This window comes from Acomys minous (genome assembly GCF_964271855.1).
Source record: "Acomys minous genome assembly, chromosome: 11".
NCBI classification, from domain to species: Eukaryota; Metazoa; Chordata; class Mammalia; order Rodentia; family Muridae; genus Acomys; species Acomys minous.
The window spans coordinates 92,572,207-92,588,424 of NC_140492.1; the positions used below are offsets into that span (position 1 = coordinate 92,572,207).

A 16,218-nucleotide genomic window follows, 5' to 3' on the forward strand; every position below is an offset into this window, starting at 1 on the left:
TTTGTCCACAATTGTATTTGTTTAAAGCAGCCTTTATTTTAAAAGCAATTTGAATCATAAGTCAGACTGGTATATTAATTAGCAGAGATTTATATTTTACTTTTAGATATATTCTAGGTATGTGTAGCTTCAAAAATGTTTTCTAGGTAATATCTACTGCAAAAAAGCAAGAAAATAGACAAAACCTCACTGGACAAAGTAAACACTGAGAATAGACTCATATCACTGTTCTAGAGCCTAGAGCTCTTTGCTTGTTTGGTAAGAACCACTGGATGTACTTTAACTACACACAGACTCCTGAACTAAATCTAACTCAATGCACCATTCACTCCCTCAACAAAATAAAAGACACCGTGCATCTTAAATGAAGTTTGATTTCATATTAAGAATTACAGAATGGGGAAGTCAGAGGCAGGTGGATCTCTGTGAGTTCGAGGCCAGCCTGGTCTACAAAGCAAGTCCAGGATATCCAAGGCTACACAGAGAACAGAGAAACCTTGTCTCTGGGAAAATAAAGAAAGGAAGGAAGGAGGAAAGAAAGAAAGAAAGAAAGAAAGAAAGAAAGAAAGAAAGAAAGAAAAAAGAAATAAAAAAAGAAAGAAAGAAGAAAAAGTTATTACAGATTGTCTTTGGTTGTGCATTCCATATAGCCTAAAAACTGGGAACTAAGGAATAGCATGCTATTTTTTAATAGTCAAAAATTAATGTTCTTGAAAAGATAACAAAATTGTTCTACATTTTACAAAGATATTTTCCTTGTACTCATCTTTCATTAATTTTTTTCTAAAGTGTTGTATCAGTGTGGCACTAACATCTTTCAAATCTCCCCACACACTCCACTGTTTTCACCCAATAGCATTCATATTTCCTTCCAGCTTTTATCCCCACACCTGGCAGGTTGATAGTTTGTTTTTTTCTGTTTCCATCTTAAGTCAATGTCAAAGGATGACTATAAACAAATGAACTTAAATGGACAGATTATTTTTAAGTAATTTATTCAGATTTCATCTAAATTTTTATCCCCTCACTTGTATCTTCCCGTTCCCCATCTCTCCCTCTTTCATCCTATTCCCCTCCCCTAGGTCTGTGACAGAAGGGGACCTCATCCCCCACTATAAGATCACAGCCTATCAAGTATCTTCCTGATAGCCTGCTTACTCTTCCTCTGAGTGTCACCAGATCTCCTCTCCAAGGGGAAGTGGTCAAATAGGGGGCACCAGAGTTCATGTCTGAGTCAGTCCCTGCTCTCCACACAATTGTAGAGAATGTGCTATGGACAGATTTTAAACACAATCTTTAAGTCAAGGTGAATATAACTTTTAACTCTAGGAAGTAGAAAATACAGATCAAATGGAAATAATCTATGTGAACAAGAAAAATGGAATTTAGAATATTTGTATATGATCATGCCTCATGTACATGTAGCTTCTTTTAACGTAGCATGTGAAGCATTGATAAATTCATCTTAAACCTTATTATGATCCAGTTATATAAACTAAGTATGCTTTCAAATCCATAGTTTATAATCAATATGCACAAGATGTCCAGATGAGCAGTCAGTGGGGAAAATTCTTATAGCTCATTGTCGCTACCCCCTGAAGAGAGGCAGATGACTGAGACTTTAATTGACTAAATTAAAACTATATTGACTATATTTGACTCTTTAAAATCTTAAATTAAGCCAGGCACAGTAGCTCACACCTGTAATCCTAGCACTTGGGGTAGACAGAGGGTCTCTGTGAGTTCGAGGCCAGCCTGGTCTACAAAGTGAGTCTAGGACAGCCAAGGCTACACAGAGAAACCCTGTCTTGAAAAAACAAAAACCAAATTAAAAAGTTAAGTTATTAGCATAAAAACTGTCTTTATGCAACCCTCCATGTTGCATGTAATAAACTTAAAACATTACAAAAATATAAATAATTTCTTATTTTAATACACATTTACTTTAAACCCTTACAAAGAGCATACCCTAAACAGAGCTTTTTTAACTTGCCTATATTTAATTTCTGATATTTAAGAATCAAATATGAATTTCTATACATTTAAGGATAGAAATGTAAATATAACTCAGGCTAGAGATATGCCTCACTGATACAGCATTAGGCTTACATTTGCAAGGCACTGGGTTCAATTCCCAACACCGAGAGACTTTTGATCTGAAATCTTAAAAGAGCCTGTGTTTAATATTCTCCCCCAATAGCCAAGGATCTACCTGGCTACCAAGCACCCTGTTCTACTGCTTTAAGTATAGAGCAGCAAACAGTTTTTAATGGCATTTTGTGTAGTGTATACAGGGGAGGGGGAAGCAGGGAGTCTATGGAACAGCAAGTGTGTACCGGGTGAAACTGGTTATTATTCTTACTGTAAGAGTGGTGAATGTCTCAGGTGAGGAAACTTCATGGTTCAGGCCAATCCTGAGCGAAGACCTCAGAGGACAGTGACCTTTGTTTTTGGCAGTTAAATACCTTTAAAGACTCATTTGCAATACAGTGTTTGAAGACCTACTGCTCTTCTCATGGCAGTTCACCATTTTTAAAGTAGAAACCAGAATTTAATGCTTGAAGATTTAACTTGAAGCAGTAACGTGTGTTAAGCCGAGTAGTATGAGGGCAGCAGTGTGTAGGACAGGAGAAAGATCTCGGTACTCCCGATTCTAGAAGCTATCAGACTTATGACTAAGCCAGTATGGGAAAGAGAGCTATAGATGTACTTTTTTTGCTTGATAGGCTAACTGATCTCCAAATAGCCAAGCAGAGTGGCACAGTATGCTGTCTCTCCCCCAAAGAAATAGATTTCTGGAAAGGAAGAGATGGGAATACTCAGAGTTTATACTAAAAATGTAGCTTGTGTCTAAGGCAATAATTTGCCTAGCCACAGCATCTAAAGTAGTTAGCAACCAAGACAACATTATATAACCACAACATACATAGCATATGGTCAGTAATATTAATTTAATCCCAGTACTTAATGCAGATAGCATCCAAAGAGCAACAAATGCCAAGAGGGGAAAAAACACTGCTTGCTCTGCCTTTGGCTGGTGGAATCTGGCTGTTGTGTTGTGTGATTATTGGCCAGACATAAGCATTTGCAGGGCACAGCGAATCCATCTGCCTTGGATCAAACAGCTGGCACCAAGAGTACCAATCAACTCCACCCACATGGCTTCCTTCCTATAAAGAACCTACTGCTCATTTTTTTTTTTAAGAAAAATTTTTCGAAAGCTTCTTTTCTTTGCCTTCCCAGTGTTTCCCTTCTGTCTTAGACAACAAGATGTCCAGAGGAAACACAGGATGATCAAAGTGGAAATGGTATTCTAAAAACAGTAGTTTTCATTGCTAGCCATGATGGCATACGCCTTTAATCTCAACACTTGGAAGGCAGAGGCAGGTGGATCTCTGTGGGTTAAAGGCCACGCTGATCTATATAGCAGCTAGGGCCACATAGTGAGACCAACCCTGCCTACAAACAAATATATTTTTCTATAGTAGCCCTCGTTAGAATAAAGGGCCTAGGGCTGGGATATACTCAGGGGAGATTACTTGCCTAGTATGTGTGAAGCCCTTTATTCAATTCTTAGAGACACTAGAGAATAAAGAGAGAGAGAGACAGACAGACAGACAAACAGAGAGAGAGAGAGAGAGAGAGACAGAGAGAGAGAGAGACAGAGAGAGGGGGAGATAACAAACAGGCACATGTTTTGGTTTTGTATTCTTTTTATAACCTAAAGGGTTTTTTTTTTTTACCAGTTCTTTTTCACATGTCCAAGGAGCTAGACAGGAAAAATAAGAATGCTACCTACAAATAGGAATGTTGAAGCTCAGCTTGGTGACAGATGCCCACAAGTCCAGCACTCTGGGAAGGCAAGTGTAGAAGAATCAGGAGTTCAAAGTCACCCTCTACTACATAGGGAGCTGCAGCTTAGCCTGCACTACTTAATACCCTATTTCAAAAAGGAAGCAAACCTAGCAAATGAACAAAGAGTGAATTTGTATTACTAAAGCTCAATCTCCAAGGTTATTAGGAGAAGTTTACTTCTCACGTTTACTTCAATTAAGGAATGATGCTGAGAGCATAGGGTCTTGGACCAGTTTTTCTACACACTACGACACAGTCATTAGCAAATAAAGAGAATTTAAAACATCACACGTGAAATTCCTTTCCTGGAACTAAAGAGGAAATATGTCAGATATGATGTAAAGTAAAGATATAATCATAAATAGGTTGTATAGCATTTAATCTAAAATCCTCATCTTCTTCAAGTTAAAAAAATAAGAATAGGAAAGAAGTATTTAATTTTCCAAAAATAGTTTATATCAACTTCCTTGTGGGGATGCAATGTCATGATTGCTAAAAAATGCTATTTTGTCTTTCTTCATTGTGAGCCTAGCCTTTAATGGCCAAGCCATATCTCCAACCTTAAAAATGTTTTGAACAGCATTTTGTAAAGTGGAGCACAGCCTGTGTCACACTGACCACTCATACAACAGAAATGCACTTGAAGTTGCTTTTAGCCTGATGACATTTTCCAGTGAGGGGACAGGCATCCAAGCTCTCTTCACATTAATGAAGGGTATATTCACTAAATCAATGTTGAAATTCGTGACTAAAGAGGCAGGGATCTCGGGATGGTTAGAGACACCCTGCTGTAGTGCCTGGTTCAACTAATTCCATATGTTAGGAGGCATGCTTCTGTTTCAGCATTGGATATGACCCCAAACAAGAATGGTGGGAGAGAATCAATGTGAGAGTGCCACGATCAGTCATTATAGGCTTTTGTCTATCCTAAGTAGCTTCCTTTTCAAAAACAAGGAGAAACCCAGGGACTTTTTAATTCTTTCCACACTGAGGACATTTCCCCTCAGGAGTTGTCTTCTTGTAAGGATCACAGTGGCCTGTACTATGTCTAAGTTTGCTATGATCAGAAATAAAATTCTGAGAATCCCACAAAAATCAAACAATAACACACTGTACAACTTTACACCACAAAAAAACTTTCCCCAGGGACTTGTTTAAATTATATAACTCATAGCAATAAATAAAGTGCTTTTAACTATTCATCCACAGTTTCCACCTGCAGTCTTTCATTTAGCTATAAAAAGATATGCAGATTTAGCTATAAGCATCAGTCTTTTGTGTTTCAGACATAATTTCAATAAATTTTATTTTGAAATAAACAAAAATAAGGGATGGAGAGATGGCTCAGAGGCTGAGCATTCACTGCTTTTCCCAGGGGCCCTGGGTTCAGTTCCTAGAGCCCACATGGTGGCTCACAACTCCCTGTAACTGCAGTTCCAGAGGAGGCAACACCCTTCCCTGGAATCTGTGGCTACTGCACACACAAAGTGCGTGCACACACACACACACACACACACACACACACACACACACACACACACACACAGGCAAAACATCCTCAAATGTAAAATAAAAAGAATAAACTACTTACATATTTACTTAAAAATAATAAAATATGACCCTCCCCTGCCAAACTCCACCACCACCACAAACCCTCAACCTGCTAAATTTTGTTTTCCTCTATTCCAGATGGCGCTTATGTATTTTGACTTTCCATCAGAGTTACAGGGTGTGCCTAAAAGTGTTAGTTATTTAACAAGTCAAGCTCACAAAACTCACCTCTGTGAACTGACCTCTTAGTGATGCGAAATGTGTTGACAGTCATTTTAGAATTTGCAAAGGGCATTTGTAAGAATGTCAAACATTTTTCTCTGCTTTACCTGGTCCTTTGAGAGTGTTTCTTTTAACTGGATATTAGTTCTAGCCTGAAGGCTGTATTACCCCCTCCTCCCGCTCTCTTTCATTTTGAAGGAGAGTTTCACAATGAAGCCCATGTCGGCCTCAAGCTTTCTATTATCTCAGGCTAGCTTTTAACTCACTACTAATCTGTCTGGTCTCCCAAATGCTGGTATTACAGTATGACCACTGGACTTGGCTCAACATTACATCTTTCCAGTAATTACTTTAAAAACAATTTAAAATGTCATCTCAGCATCAACTTACTACAATTTAAGTTCACATTATGTTTGTATTTCATTATTATTATAAATAAAACATATGGTATCAAAAAATGTCACCATAAAAATGATGAAGGAATATCTGATGTTTCACAGGCTAAGACAATCTGTATGATAAATTCATTAAGATAATTTGAAAATGATGTTATTTATAAATTGGTTATTATAGAATATTGCATAAATTTTTTAAGTCATAAAGATGTTGCTATCAGAGGCCCTGTCTTCTCTGTTGCCCTTCCTTTCACTTAGTGCTTTAGTCATGCATCAGCCTTAGCGGCACTAACAGAGGCAGAGTACAGAGACATGCTCAGGAAGAGCACCGAGCACAGACAAGCGAGATTTACACAGTACTCAGGATCTCTAGCTCCCAATCTGAAGGAGCAAAGCACTTCCCACCCTTAAAGTCTGAAAATCAGTAGGGCCCTAAATTGTGCTTATAGCATTTTTTCCTCTTAGGAGAAGGAAGTCAGAATAAATTGAAAAGGAGCGAGATGATGTTTTCTCCCAGTCTTAATGACACATTAAAATTAGCCAGGATTTCTCAAACTTTTTCATGCAACCTTTTAACTTTCAGTATTTTTTATAGCACCTCCTAGGCATGGAAAAAAAATCTGAGTTTTGCTTATTTATAGAACCAAATAATTTAATAGCAATAACTTGTGTTGAGTCGAACCAATGTCAGTGTGTTTCTATTGAAAAAGTACGCTGTTTGTACACCCCATGAGCAAGCTATAGTGTCTTTGGCCACCTTGGCATTATTTGAAAATTTAGTCCTGAATTGGCAAAATCCAAAATAGTGATTGGAAACCATCTTCCAGAAGTCAGAGTAGAACGCAGTTCCAATATGCATAAAAATCCAGATGAATCAGGCAATGATGCATACAGTAAAACTAAAAATTTCCTATCTGGAAAGAAGAAATGTATAAAGTAACCTTTATGTTTATATTCAGTTCTCTCTCTCTCTCTCTCTCTCTCTCTCTCTCTCTCTCTCTCTCTCTCTCTCTCTCTCTCTCTCCCTCTCCCTCTCCCTCTCATACACACACACATACACACACACACATACACAAATTAGGCTTGTTGGGTTGGAGTATAGCTCACTGATACAATGCTTGCCTAGCACTTCAAACAAACAACAACAAAGACCAGTCAATCAACACTCAATGACATTCAGGGAAGGAAAAGAATTTAAAATGTATCAAATAGCAAGAACAATGAAACAGACTCTGTAAGTATAAATGAAAACATTCTAAATAGTCAATAACATCTGATCAGAAAAACTAATACCTAGATACCTAGATGGTTTTTAAAGAGTATTTTATTTTGTGTGCATGTGCATTTGCCTGAGTGTATATATGTGCACCACTTGTGTGCATGTGTCCACAGAGGTCAGAAGAGGACATGAGATCTCTTAGAACTGGAGTTATAGGCAGTTATGATATGGGTGCTGCATACTGAACCTGGGTCCTCTGCAAGAGTAGCAAGTGTGCTCATCTGTGGAGTCATTTATATATAAACACAAGCAAAATAAAAACAAGACAAAAACAAATTGTGTCTTTGGATCTTTAAGTTAAAAAAAAAAGTTTCCTGCAATGACTGCCTCCTTTCTCGTCTTCAGTGTAAGCACAACTTTAATCCATTTTTTTTTCTCTCCTGAGCAGCAAATTAATGTTTAGCAGAGAGAGGCAACTATAAGAAACATTTTTTAAAAAATGAGTTCTTTGGTATGTAATTCGTTTATGTCACAAAGAGAAAGGATGGAAATCCTGGAGTTGGGGGAACAGCATGGACAGAAGATCAGAATAGTTAGCAGTGCTTGCTAATGGAGGACAAACAGAACCCTTTACGTGTAACTGCAAGACTACAACCAGTGTACACTATTAGACATATTTCTACCCTGTCTTTGTACTGTTAGTGAGGAATTAGTTCCTTGGCAGTTAAAACAGATCAAAGTTAAATGCAGCACTAAGGACTCTTGGGAGGATTTACTCTACAGTACCAAGGGCTATGTGAAGTCAGAGAAGAGGCCGGGTAGGGTGTGAAGATGGCAGAAGGATGCTTTAAATAGTAAGAAATTAGAAGACAGAACAGAAAGTTGCCGTGAATATTGCTGCATGCTGCACGACTTATTCTCTAAGAAACAATGCTCTCCTAATACAAAAGAGGCCCCTTTCTGACTAAAACTACCAAATGAAGTGCCAGGAGTTTTCATAAACACTGAGGTATAGCAGGAGTTACACACCTCTCACAGTCTGACTGGTAGATTAAGTTGGTTATAAGTTATTTATAAATAAGTTGAGCATATCTTACTCAAACTGATTGAGACCTGAAGTGTTTCCCATTCATATTAACGTAGATGTTACAATATTTGTAAAGAACTTAGTGGGTGAGCATTCCTAATCGGAAAAATCTGATAACCAAAATGCTCTAAAATAAAAAACTCTGGTGGTGTCATCAGATCAGGCATGTTCTGCCCATATTCACTTTAGTTCTCTAAGAACCACAGAAAGTTGAGATTACAATGAAAATCTCTGAAAGCTGTTTAGCACAGTTGCGGTTAGTTTAAAAGTATTAACTGGATGTGATAACATGTAAGCAAACTGAGCTCCAAATATACTTTCTATGGCATGTCCAAGACCAATAGCCACACATTAAATAAAATCATGGATTGCCATTTTACCATTTTCCCCACTCCATTCAATGACATTGGTCTCTATTTTAATACCAAATGCTCATTCCTGAGTCTCATCAACCTTTGCATTTAACTCACAGCCAATTAATAAGAAATGATAGTTTTCTGAGGACGGAAACGTTTAATCCATACCAAAACCAGTAATTTTTTTTGTATGGACTGCACCTTAGAATTTCCCAGGGATCTCTAAAAAAATCTGATGTTCATACTAAACTCCTATAACCACTTATAAAAGGTGGGGTGTCAGGGGAAGTCCACGTATCAGGACCTGAGGGATATTTAGAATCCTGGCCTGTCCATCCTGTGTCAAGTTAAGCACCATTGTTCTGGGGAAGGGTTTTGAGCAAACTTTCAAGCTGGTGAGGACTATACTTTTGTGTGGAAACATAGCATGCTCCTGAGGTGCTTGTGTGGTGACAAGCTTTATTCAAAGTAACTAATTATTATTATTAGAGAAACATTATGTTAAATTATTACTAGCCTTAACTGCTACATCTCGAATTACAAAAGTATTTAACTTGAAGTCTATTTATTTAATAAAATTAATCATAGCAAAGGTTATTTAGTTGTGGCTGTTGAAGATGATCAAAGTATATCAGTCATCAGAATATGTTTCATAAATTATACATTTTCATTTGTTATTAAACAGCGAAGCCACAGAGCCACTTCTAATGAAATGAAATAAAGATTCTCAAATGGCTTTACTAGGCATTTGTGTCTAGTTCAGTTACTGGTGTAAGGTGCCTAAACTATCAAGATCTGTGCCCTTGAGTCAAACTGGAGACAGAGCCTAACAACCTGTGTTTTAAGACACCCTTCCTGTAGTTCTAAGACCAATGAATTTAGGCAAGCATCAGTAAAGAGGGGATATGCACTGACTAAAGTTAGCAAGTAAGTATAATAAAGTAACTGCTATTTTAGCCATTAAAAGCCATGAAACAAATATTATATGGCATGAGTTACTACTCAAAAATACATTTTAAAGTTTTATCATAAAACAATATTGCTTTCACCTTTAAGCTGAGCTTTATCAATTAACTCATGGTTATGGTCATTAATCCAGTAGTAGCACATTGGGAGTGCACTTAAATTACATAGCATATAATAATTTGCATAAGGCATAAAGAAAAGTAGGTTGTCATAATTGAGAATTAGCTTTAGTTTTTATGCCCAGTTTCTGAGTGAAATTATGTAAGAAATACATTTTCCTTAAAGGCCTTTAAGTAAAAATGAACTCCTTTTTGCCATGATTGTAGATGACTCTGGCTTCTTTCTTTAATTCCTAAGTTCTAACATACACTTCCAGTATTTAAAGAATCTGGAGTTAAAAGTAGAGGCACACATAGGAAAAATAAGTTTAACAGCTCGTGTCTACAACAAGATATCTAACCTAGGACATCCAATTTCCTACAGTGGAAAAAAGAGGTATACATACTTTTTTTTTGGCCATTGCTTTTAGAATCCCCTAGACAGGGAGTGTCAGTAAAGAGGGGTCTAGATTAGGGTGGCCTTGGGCAGGTCTATGGGGGTTATACTGATTAATGGGGAAACACGCCCACTGTGGGCGACAGCATGCCCTGCATAAGGGCTATTGGATGTACAGGAGTAGAGAAAGCAAGCGCAACACTGGATGCAGCATCAGTCCACCGTGGTTCTGACCGGGAACAGAGTGCACCTAGCTGCTTCAGTCCCTATGTTTTGACTCTGAGCTTCCCTGCCCCGATGGACTGTACCTGTAATGTGATGAAAGTAACTCTTTCTTCTTACTTAAGTTGTTTTTTGTCAGGGTATTTTATCACATCAACAGATAATGAAAATGTTGTCAAAATTATTGTTCACGGCTTTATGAGTGCTCATAGACAAATGCTTATTGCTTTCCTAGAATGTCCCAGATATTGTTCTAGGAGCAAAATGAATCCTCAAGGATTCAGACCTCAGTGACTGGGCCTTGGAGTCTATATGCCTACAGAGCTGGGTTTCAGTTGCTCTGAAAGACGCAAACAGTGATGCCAAGTATTGTGTGGGCACCAGAACCATCTGGAGAGGTGAAATCACAGTCCCTGCTCAAAGTTTCTTTACAAGAGGTCTGAAATGGAGCCCCAAAATCAGTTTTTCAAACAAATCCCTAACTGATGCTGAGGCAACTGGTCCCCAGATCACACCTGGATGACCACATCTGGCAACCTTCAATCACTGACTTCCCTCTCTCAACAAAGCAGTGGCCTCATAAGTGCTCATAATCACTCACACTCAAGCAGAGTTTGGGTTCCCAGAACCACCTCAGACAAGATCAGTAGCTCCAGAATCAAAGCAGTTTATACTATGGAAAAGAAACCTCTCCTTCTAGGGGTTTTTCTCCCTGCTTTTCTTTAGTTTTTTTTTCCCCTCATTCACAATTCACTGCCATTTTCCAATATTTTTCATATTTTTTACTTCAATATATTCAGCTGTCCTTTGAGCTAAGTTTTTATGCCGCCTCCACCTTTATTGGACTATGTGCTCTCTGAACAAATAGAATCATAGGTTGAAAGAACATTGGGAATTCATTTAATCTCTCCTTGGCCTCAGACAAGACTGTGTTTAAACCATCCTCAAAGGTAGCAATTAATAAAATTAAGAACAGGCAGCAGGGCTCCCTGCTCAGCATCCTCATGTACACTTGAAGGTAGCACCGTGCTTCTCTTCCCTAAGCCTGCTGACTTCAGCTTTGTAGCATCCTTATTAGAATGCCTCAACCCTAAATTATTTGAACTCATCCTTAACAAGTTTATTCTACTCTATTCAGGGGCTAGCTTAAATATATGTAATCCTAGTGGAGACATTTTTGTTTGTAGGTAGAAAGGGGAAGGTTAATTTACAGAGTAACTAAGAGTGATTTAATTAGCACAAAGAAAGACTTAAGAATAAATGCCACTGAATATAACACAATGGCTCATATGGGAACAAGAAGTGAATGAGTTGAGGATAATCTGCAGTGGTATTAGTCATTTTATTTTCTTAAAACAAGTGATGACGCACTACAGTTTTGAAAACTTCATATAACGAGTCATCAGACACCTCACACATAAGGTGGGTGGGAAAAGGAGAATTTTTAAAATGGTTGCAAGTTTGACTTAACCATATTTTATGGTATATCATGTGAGTGAATATTAATGGAGCATTATTTATCTTCTTTTTTGATTTTTCATGTTGTGTAGTCTTTACTACTCAAATTAGAGTTATGGTAACGGATGGTTTTAATTTTTATGACTCAAAAAATGGATTCTGTCACATGCTAATCACTTTTCTGAAAACATTTTTTCCTATTCAAATACTTGAGGTGCTTAGAGATCCTGTGAATACAGGACAGGTTTAGAATGGGAAAGTCTTATTTATTTCAGTTTCAACATTCCAAATACTATTATTTTAAATATAAACTTTGGTTTTGGAATGGTGAGGTACTCTAGGCCTCCCTGGCCTTGAAGGAGGGGTTTGCCCCTTTCCTGTTGTATTAAAGCTCTATGGTGGATGGGTTGCCCCTTTCCTGTTGTATTAAAGCTCTATGGTGGAGGGGTTTGCTTCTTTCCTGTTGTATTAAAGCTCTATGGTGGAGGGGTTTGCCCCTTTCCTGTTGTATTAAAGTTCTATGGTGGAGGGGTTTGCTCCTTTCCTGTTGTATTAAAGCTCTATGGTGGAGGGGTTTGCTCCTTTCCTGTTGTATTAAAGCTCTATGGTGGAGGGGTTGCTCCTTTCCTGTTGTATTAAAGCTCTATGGTGGAGGGGTTTGCCCCTGTCCTGTTGTATTAAAGCTCTATGGTGGAGGGGTTGCTCCTTTCCTGTTGTATTAAAGCTCTATGGTGGAGGGTTTGCCCCTGTCCTGTTGTATTAAAGCTCTATGGTGGAGGTGGTGCATTTAGTCTCCAGAGAGAAGGAAGATGCTGCTTGCACAGCACTTCTACTCACCAGTCCATGAAGCAGCAAGGGTGTTGGCTTTGAAGGAAGCCAACTGTCCTGCTCTCCCAGCCAGAGGTAAAGAATTGCATTGGTGGCCACTAGAGGGAGGAGGATTAGGAATAGAGTAAATTGTGGGGAAAAGGCACCCATGAAAAACGCACATGGGACAACCAACACATCACCAACCACTGCCTAGCAGCTATGTCTACCTCGCTGAGGGATTATAATGGGGTCACTAACATCATTAGCCCAGAGACCCAGACACCAGTACTTATGTAGCATCCCAGTATACTGCCCCTTAACTTTGATGGCTGAAGAAGGGAGTTAAATGGGATTGGTGGAAACACACAGTCATACAAACACAAACGTACAAGCACACACACATTCTCATGTCCCATTACAAGTTGCATCTGTGATGTCTGATTCTTGCTGGTTTTTTTTTCTTTATTTAAGACTCCTGATGTTCTTTACCAAGAATGTGTTCATGAAAAGCAAACAGCCCACCTTCAAGATAGTCTTGGAGAAGCACCAGCAGAGATACTCATTGTGCCAAGATGTATTTTACCAACCAATCTGTGTAAATTACATGAGGTTGAAAGAAACAGAATGTAATATAATTAAGCAAAGTTTCTTTTGCTAAATTACAGCTTGATGCAAACCTGCAAAAAATGTTTCCAATTAGCTTCTTTAGCAAAGAAAAAAAAGAACGCAGCTCAGAGTAGGTTTTGCTTCCCACACTGCCAGCTGCGGGCTGCCTAGAGCGTGTCTTACCTCCAGCACACGTAGCTGAGCACTCTGACCAGGGCTGATGACTCCACAGAAAGCCAACTTCATTATCACCACTGCCGGTGCGCACGATGGGAACATTGAACTTGTACCTAATTCCCAAGTTCTGTTCTTGGAGTAGAACCTGCCATTGAAAACAACTGGTGAAGCTAATTAAAATACAATGAGCCTTCGTGCAGATATTTACTATTTCTTCTTCTGAAGAAGAAGAAAATGCCACAGAGCAAGCCTTACAGGAAATGTGGAACATTTATTTATTTACTTCAGCTTTTGACGGTCTCACTCTGTGGTCCAGGCTGATCTTGAATTCAAGACAACTTAAAACGATTACAGTTTTGTTTATTTATTGCTTGGGGAGGGTGCACACATGCCTTGGAAGATGTGCAGAGGTCTGAGGGCAATTTGCCAGAGTTGGTTCTCTCCTTCTATCAAATGAACCATGGGGACTGAGCTCAGGTTGTCAGGCTCAGTGGCAAATACTTTAAACTGATGAGGCATCTCACTGGCCTTCCAGACAACTTTAAAGCACACACGTTTATAGAAAATGCTCTTTTTTTCTGCTCATGGGTAGTTTGTCATTGTTTTTATCTATACTGCTAGATCATAAAAATTTTACTCAAAGCCAGATAGTGGTGGCACATTCCTTTAATGCCAGCACTTGGGAGGCAGAGGCAGGCTGATCTCTATGAGTTCGAGGCCAGCCTGGTCTACAAAGTGAGTCCAGGACAGCCAAGGCTACACAGAGAAACTTTGCCTCACCTTTTCTCACCAAACAAATAAACAAATAATAAACCCAAATCCAAACCAGCCAAACAAACAAAAAACCCCAAACTTTTACTCAAGAAAATATGCCAAGGTAAGAGCCTTCTGGGAAGAGACCTATGGCCTTCTCTCTGCAGTCTCCCCACCCTATGTAAATACTTTTGCCTTTATTGGCTAATACCATCACCTGTAGAACAGAGCTGACCAAATGTGACCCTTTCTGCCCCATAATGTGGAGATTATAGTAAAAATGTAATGTCAAAGACACATTTACCATTACAATGAGGTTTTCAGAGGTGGGTCCTAGAGCTTCCAAGGATTCTGGGTCATCTGTTGGCCTCTTGTAGTGGAATGCTGTCCCAGAAACATCAAATTTCCTAGGCCAGTCAATAGTCCAGGCACCATTAATATAGTAATCATCCCCTTCAGATTTTAAAGCTGGAAAAGCAAACAAACATCTACCTAAAAATGTGAAATTTCACTTATCAGTATATCATGGATCAACTACTGCACTGAAGTTTATAGTGAACACCCATTTACTCACAGATGGCGTTAAGCCATTTTCTTCCCCCTCCCATCCTCCATCCATCGGTCTCTCCCTTCCTTTGCTGGCTTTTATTCCTCCCAAATAGTGACAGACTTTATTGTAGGGAGATTCCTATCTGGGACCCATCCTCAAGTTAAAAAGTGCACAGAAAAAAAGGTTTTAGAAACCTTTGGTACAATGTCTGTATCCTGGGTCCCCAGGGCAGGAAGGGGGTGATTGCTAGATGGGCTGAGGCTACAGACCGGCTCTTGCTCCCTACATCCACCATGAACAAGAATAAGCAAGTCAGACCCTGACACTATATAGGTAGGGTGGTATGACACCAGGCACATGAGAAGCCTGGGGCAGCTATGGCCTAAAGCCAGGCTCGGATGCAGAGTGAGATCTTGTCTTAATAACAAAGCAAAGACAGCCACTGAGGTTATGGGTGCCCTTGCTTTATGTCTGAGACAAGGTCTCTCTATGCACCTAGGGCTGGTCTTATAATTGTAAGCCTCCAGCCACAACCTCCTGAGGACTTGGTCTACAGGTGTGCAGGGCCACCATATCATCTGACTATTTTAAATACAAATTGGAATAAAAAACTTGCAGCAGCTGTGATGCCTACACTAGTTTTGCCCAATAATGGGCCAATAAAGACAGGAATGGAGAGAGGATTGTTATTCATCACTGCTGAACTATTTCCTATTCTAAGTGTTTGTATGACATATCCAGCATGGGTACAAATCCACAAACAGCAGGCTGGTAGCAAGGACGGCAGGAATAAAGAAAAGCGGAGGGGAATGCTTAATGAATGCAAGGTTTCCTTCCGAGTCCGAAAATGATTCAAATGTACTAAATGATGCTAATTGTTCTCTCTAAGATTAAGCATTCTTAATCCCATGTAATATGAACTTCATCTAAGGAAGAACAAGGTTAAAAGAAAAAAAATGTCAGATGGATAAATGGTTAAATCACTCAGCGACAGAAGAAAATATCAGACTTTTTTCTTGTAACATTAATGTATGAGAAATTTTTCTAAGCATGACAAGAAACTCAGAAACTATATGCGGAGGACACATAGGTCAATGGTAAAGCATTTGCTCAGCATGAACAAAGCTTTCAGTTTGATGCTTTAAAAAAATCTACAAAGGAAAAGATCAGTAGATATGCACACATGTGTGCATAACTTTTAGAAAGCCTGTAGAGAAAATATGGATTTTTAAGTTTAAAAATGCAGTCAAAGGTGGTGTTCTAGCACCTTCATACAAAACTCGTAAGTAAACTAGCAATCAAGATCAATCATCAGCTTGAGTCAAGAATTGGCACAAAGGGACTGAAAGGACTATGTACACCTCTCGAGACATTTTGTCCTTCCATCTCTAGCAGATATGTCAGCACTTTCTTGCTTTCAGATATGCTGTAAAGATTCAGTCACCTTCCCCAGGGCTAACTGACTCTTCAATAAGATTATGTCAGCCCCCTCCCTT

General features: G+C 38.8%; 1 protein-coding gene across 5 annotated transcripts in view; it reads right to left on the bottom strand.

The window, feature by feature from the left end:
- The window catches only part of ADAMTS6 (ADAM metallopeptidase with thrombospondin type 1 motif 6), a 234,947-nt gene that overhangs the window by 35,240 nt on the left and 183,489 nt on the right, over window positions 1–16,218 (bottom strand). For 3 of the 5 annotated variants that reach the window (XM_084802031.1, XM_084802032.1, XM_084802033.1), the window contains 2 exons: window positions 14,477–14,640; window positions 13,426–13,564 (listed from right to left, as the gene is read on the bottom strand). In XM_084802031.1, the coding sequence (XP_084658157.1) occupies window positions 13,426–13,564; window positions 14,477–14,640 (303 nt within the window). Of the gene's footprint in view, window positions 1–12,663; window positions 12,753–13,158; window positions 13,565–14,476; window positions 14,641–16,218 lie in introns of all 5 variants that reach the window. The other 2 variants (XR_014783308.1, XR_014783309.1) reach the window with 2 other exon arrangements.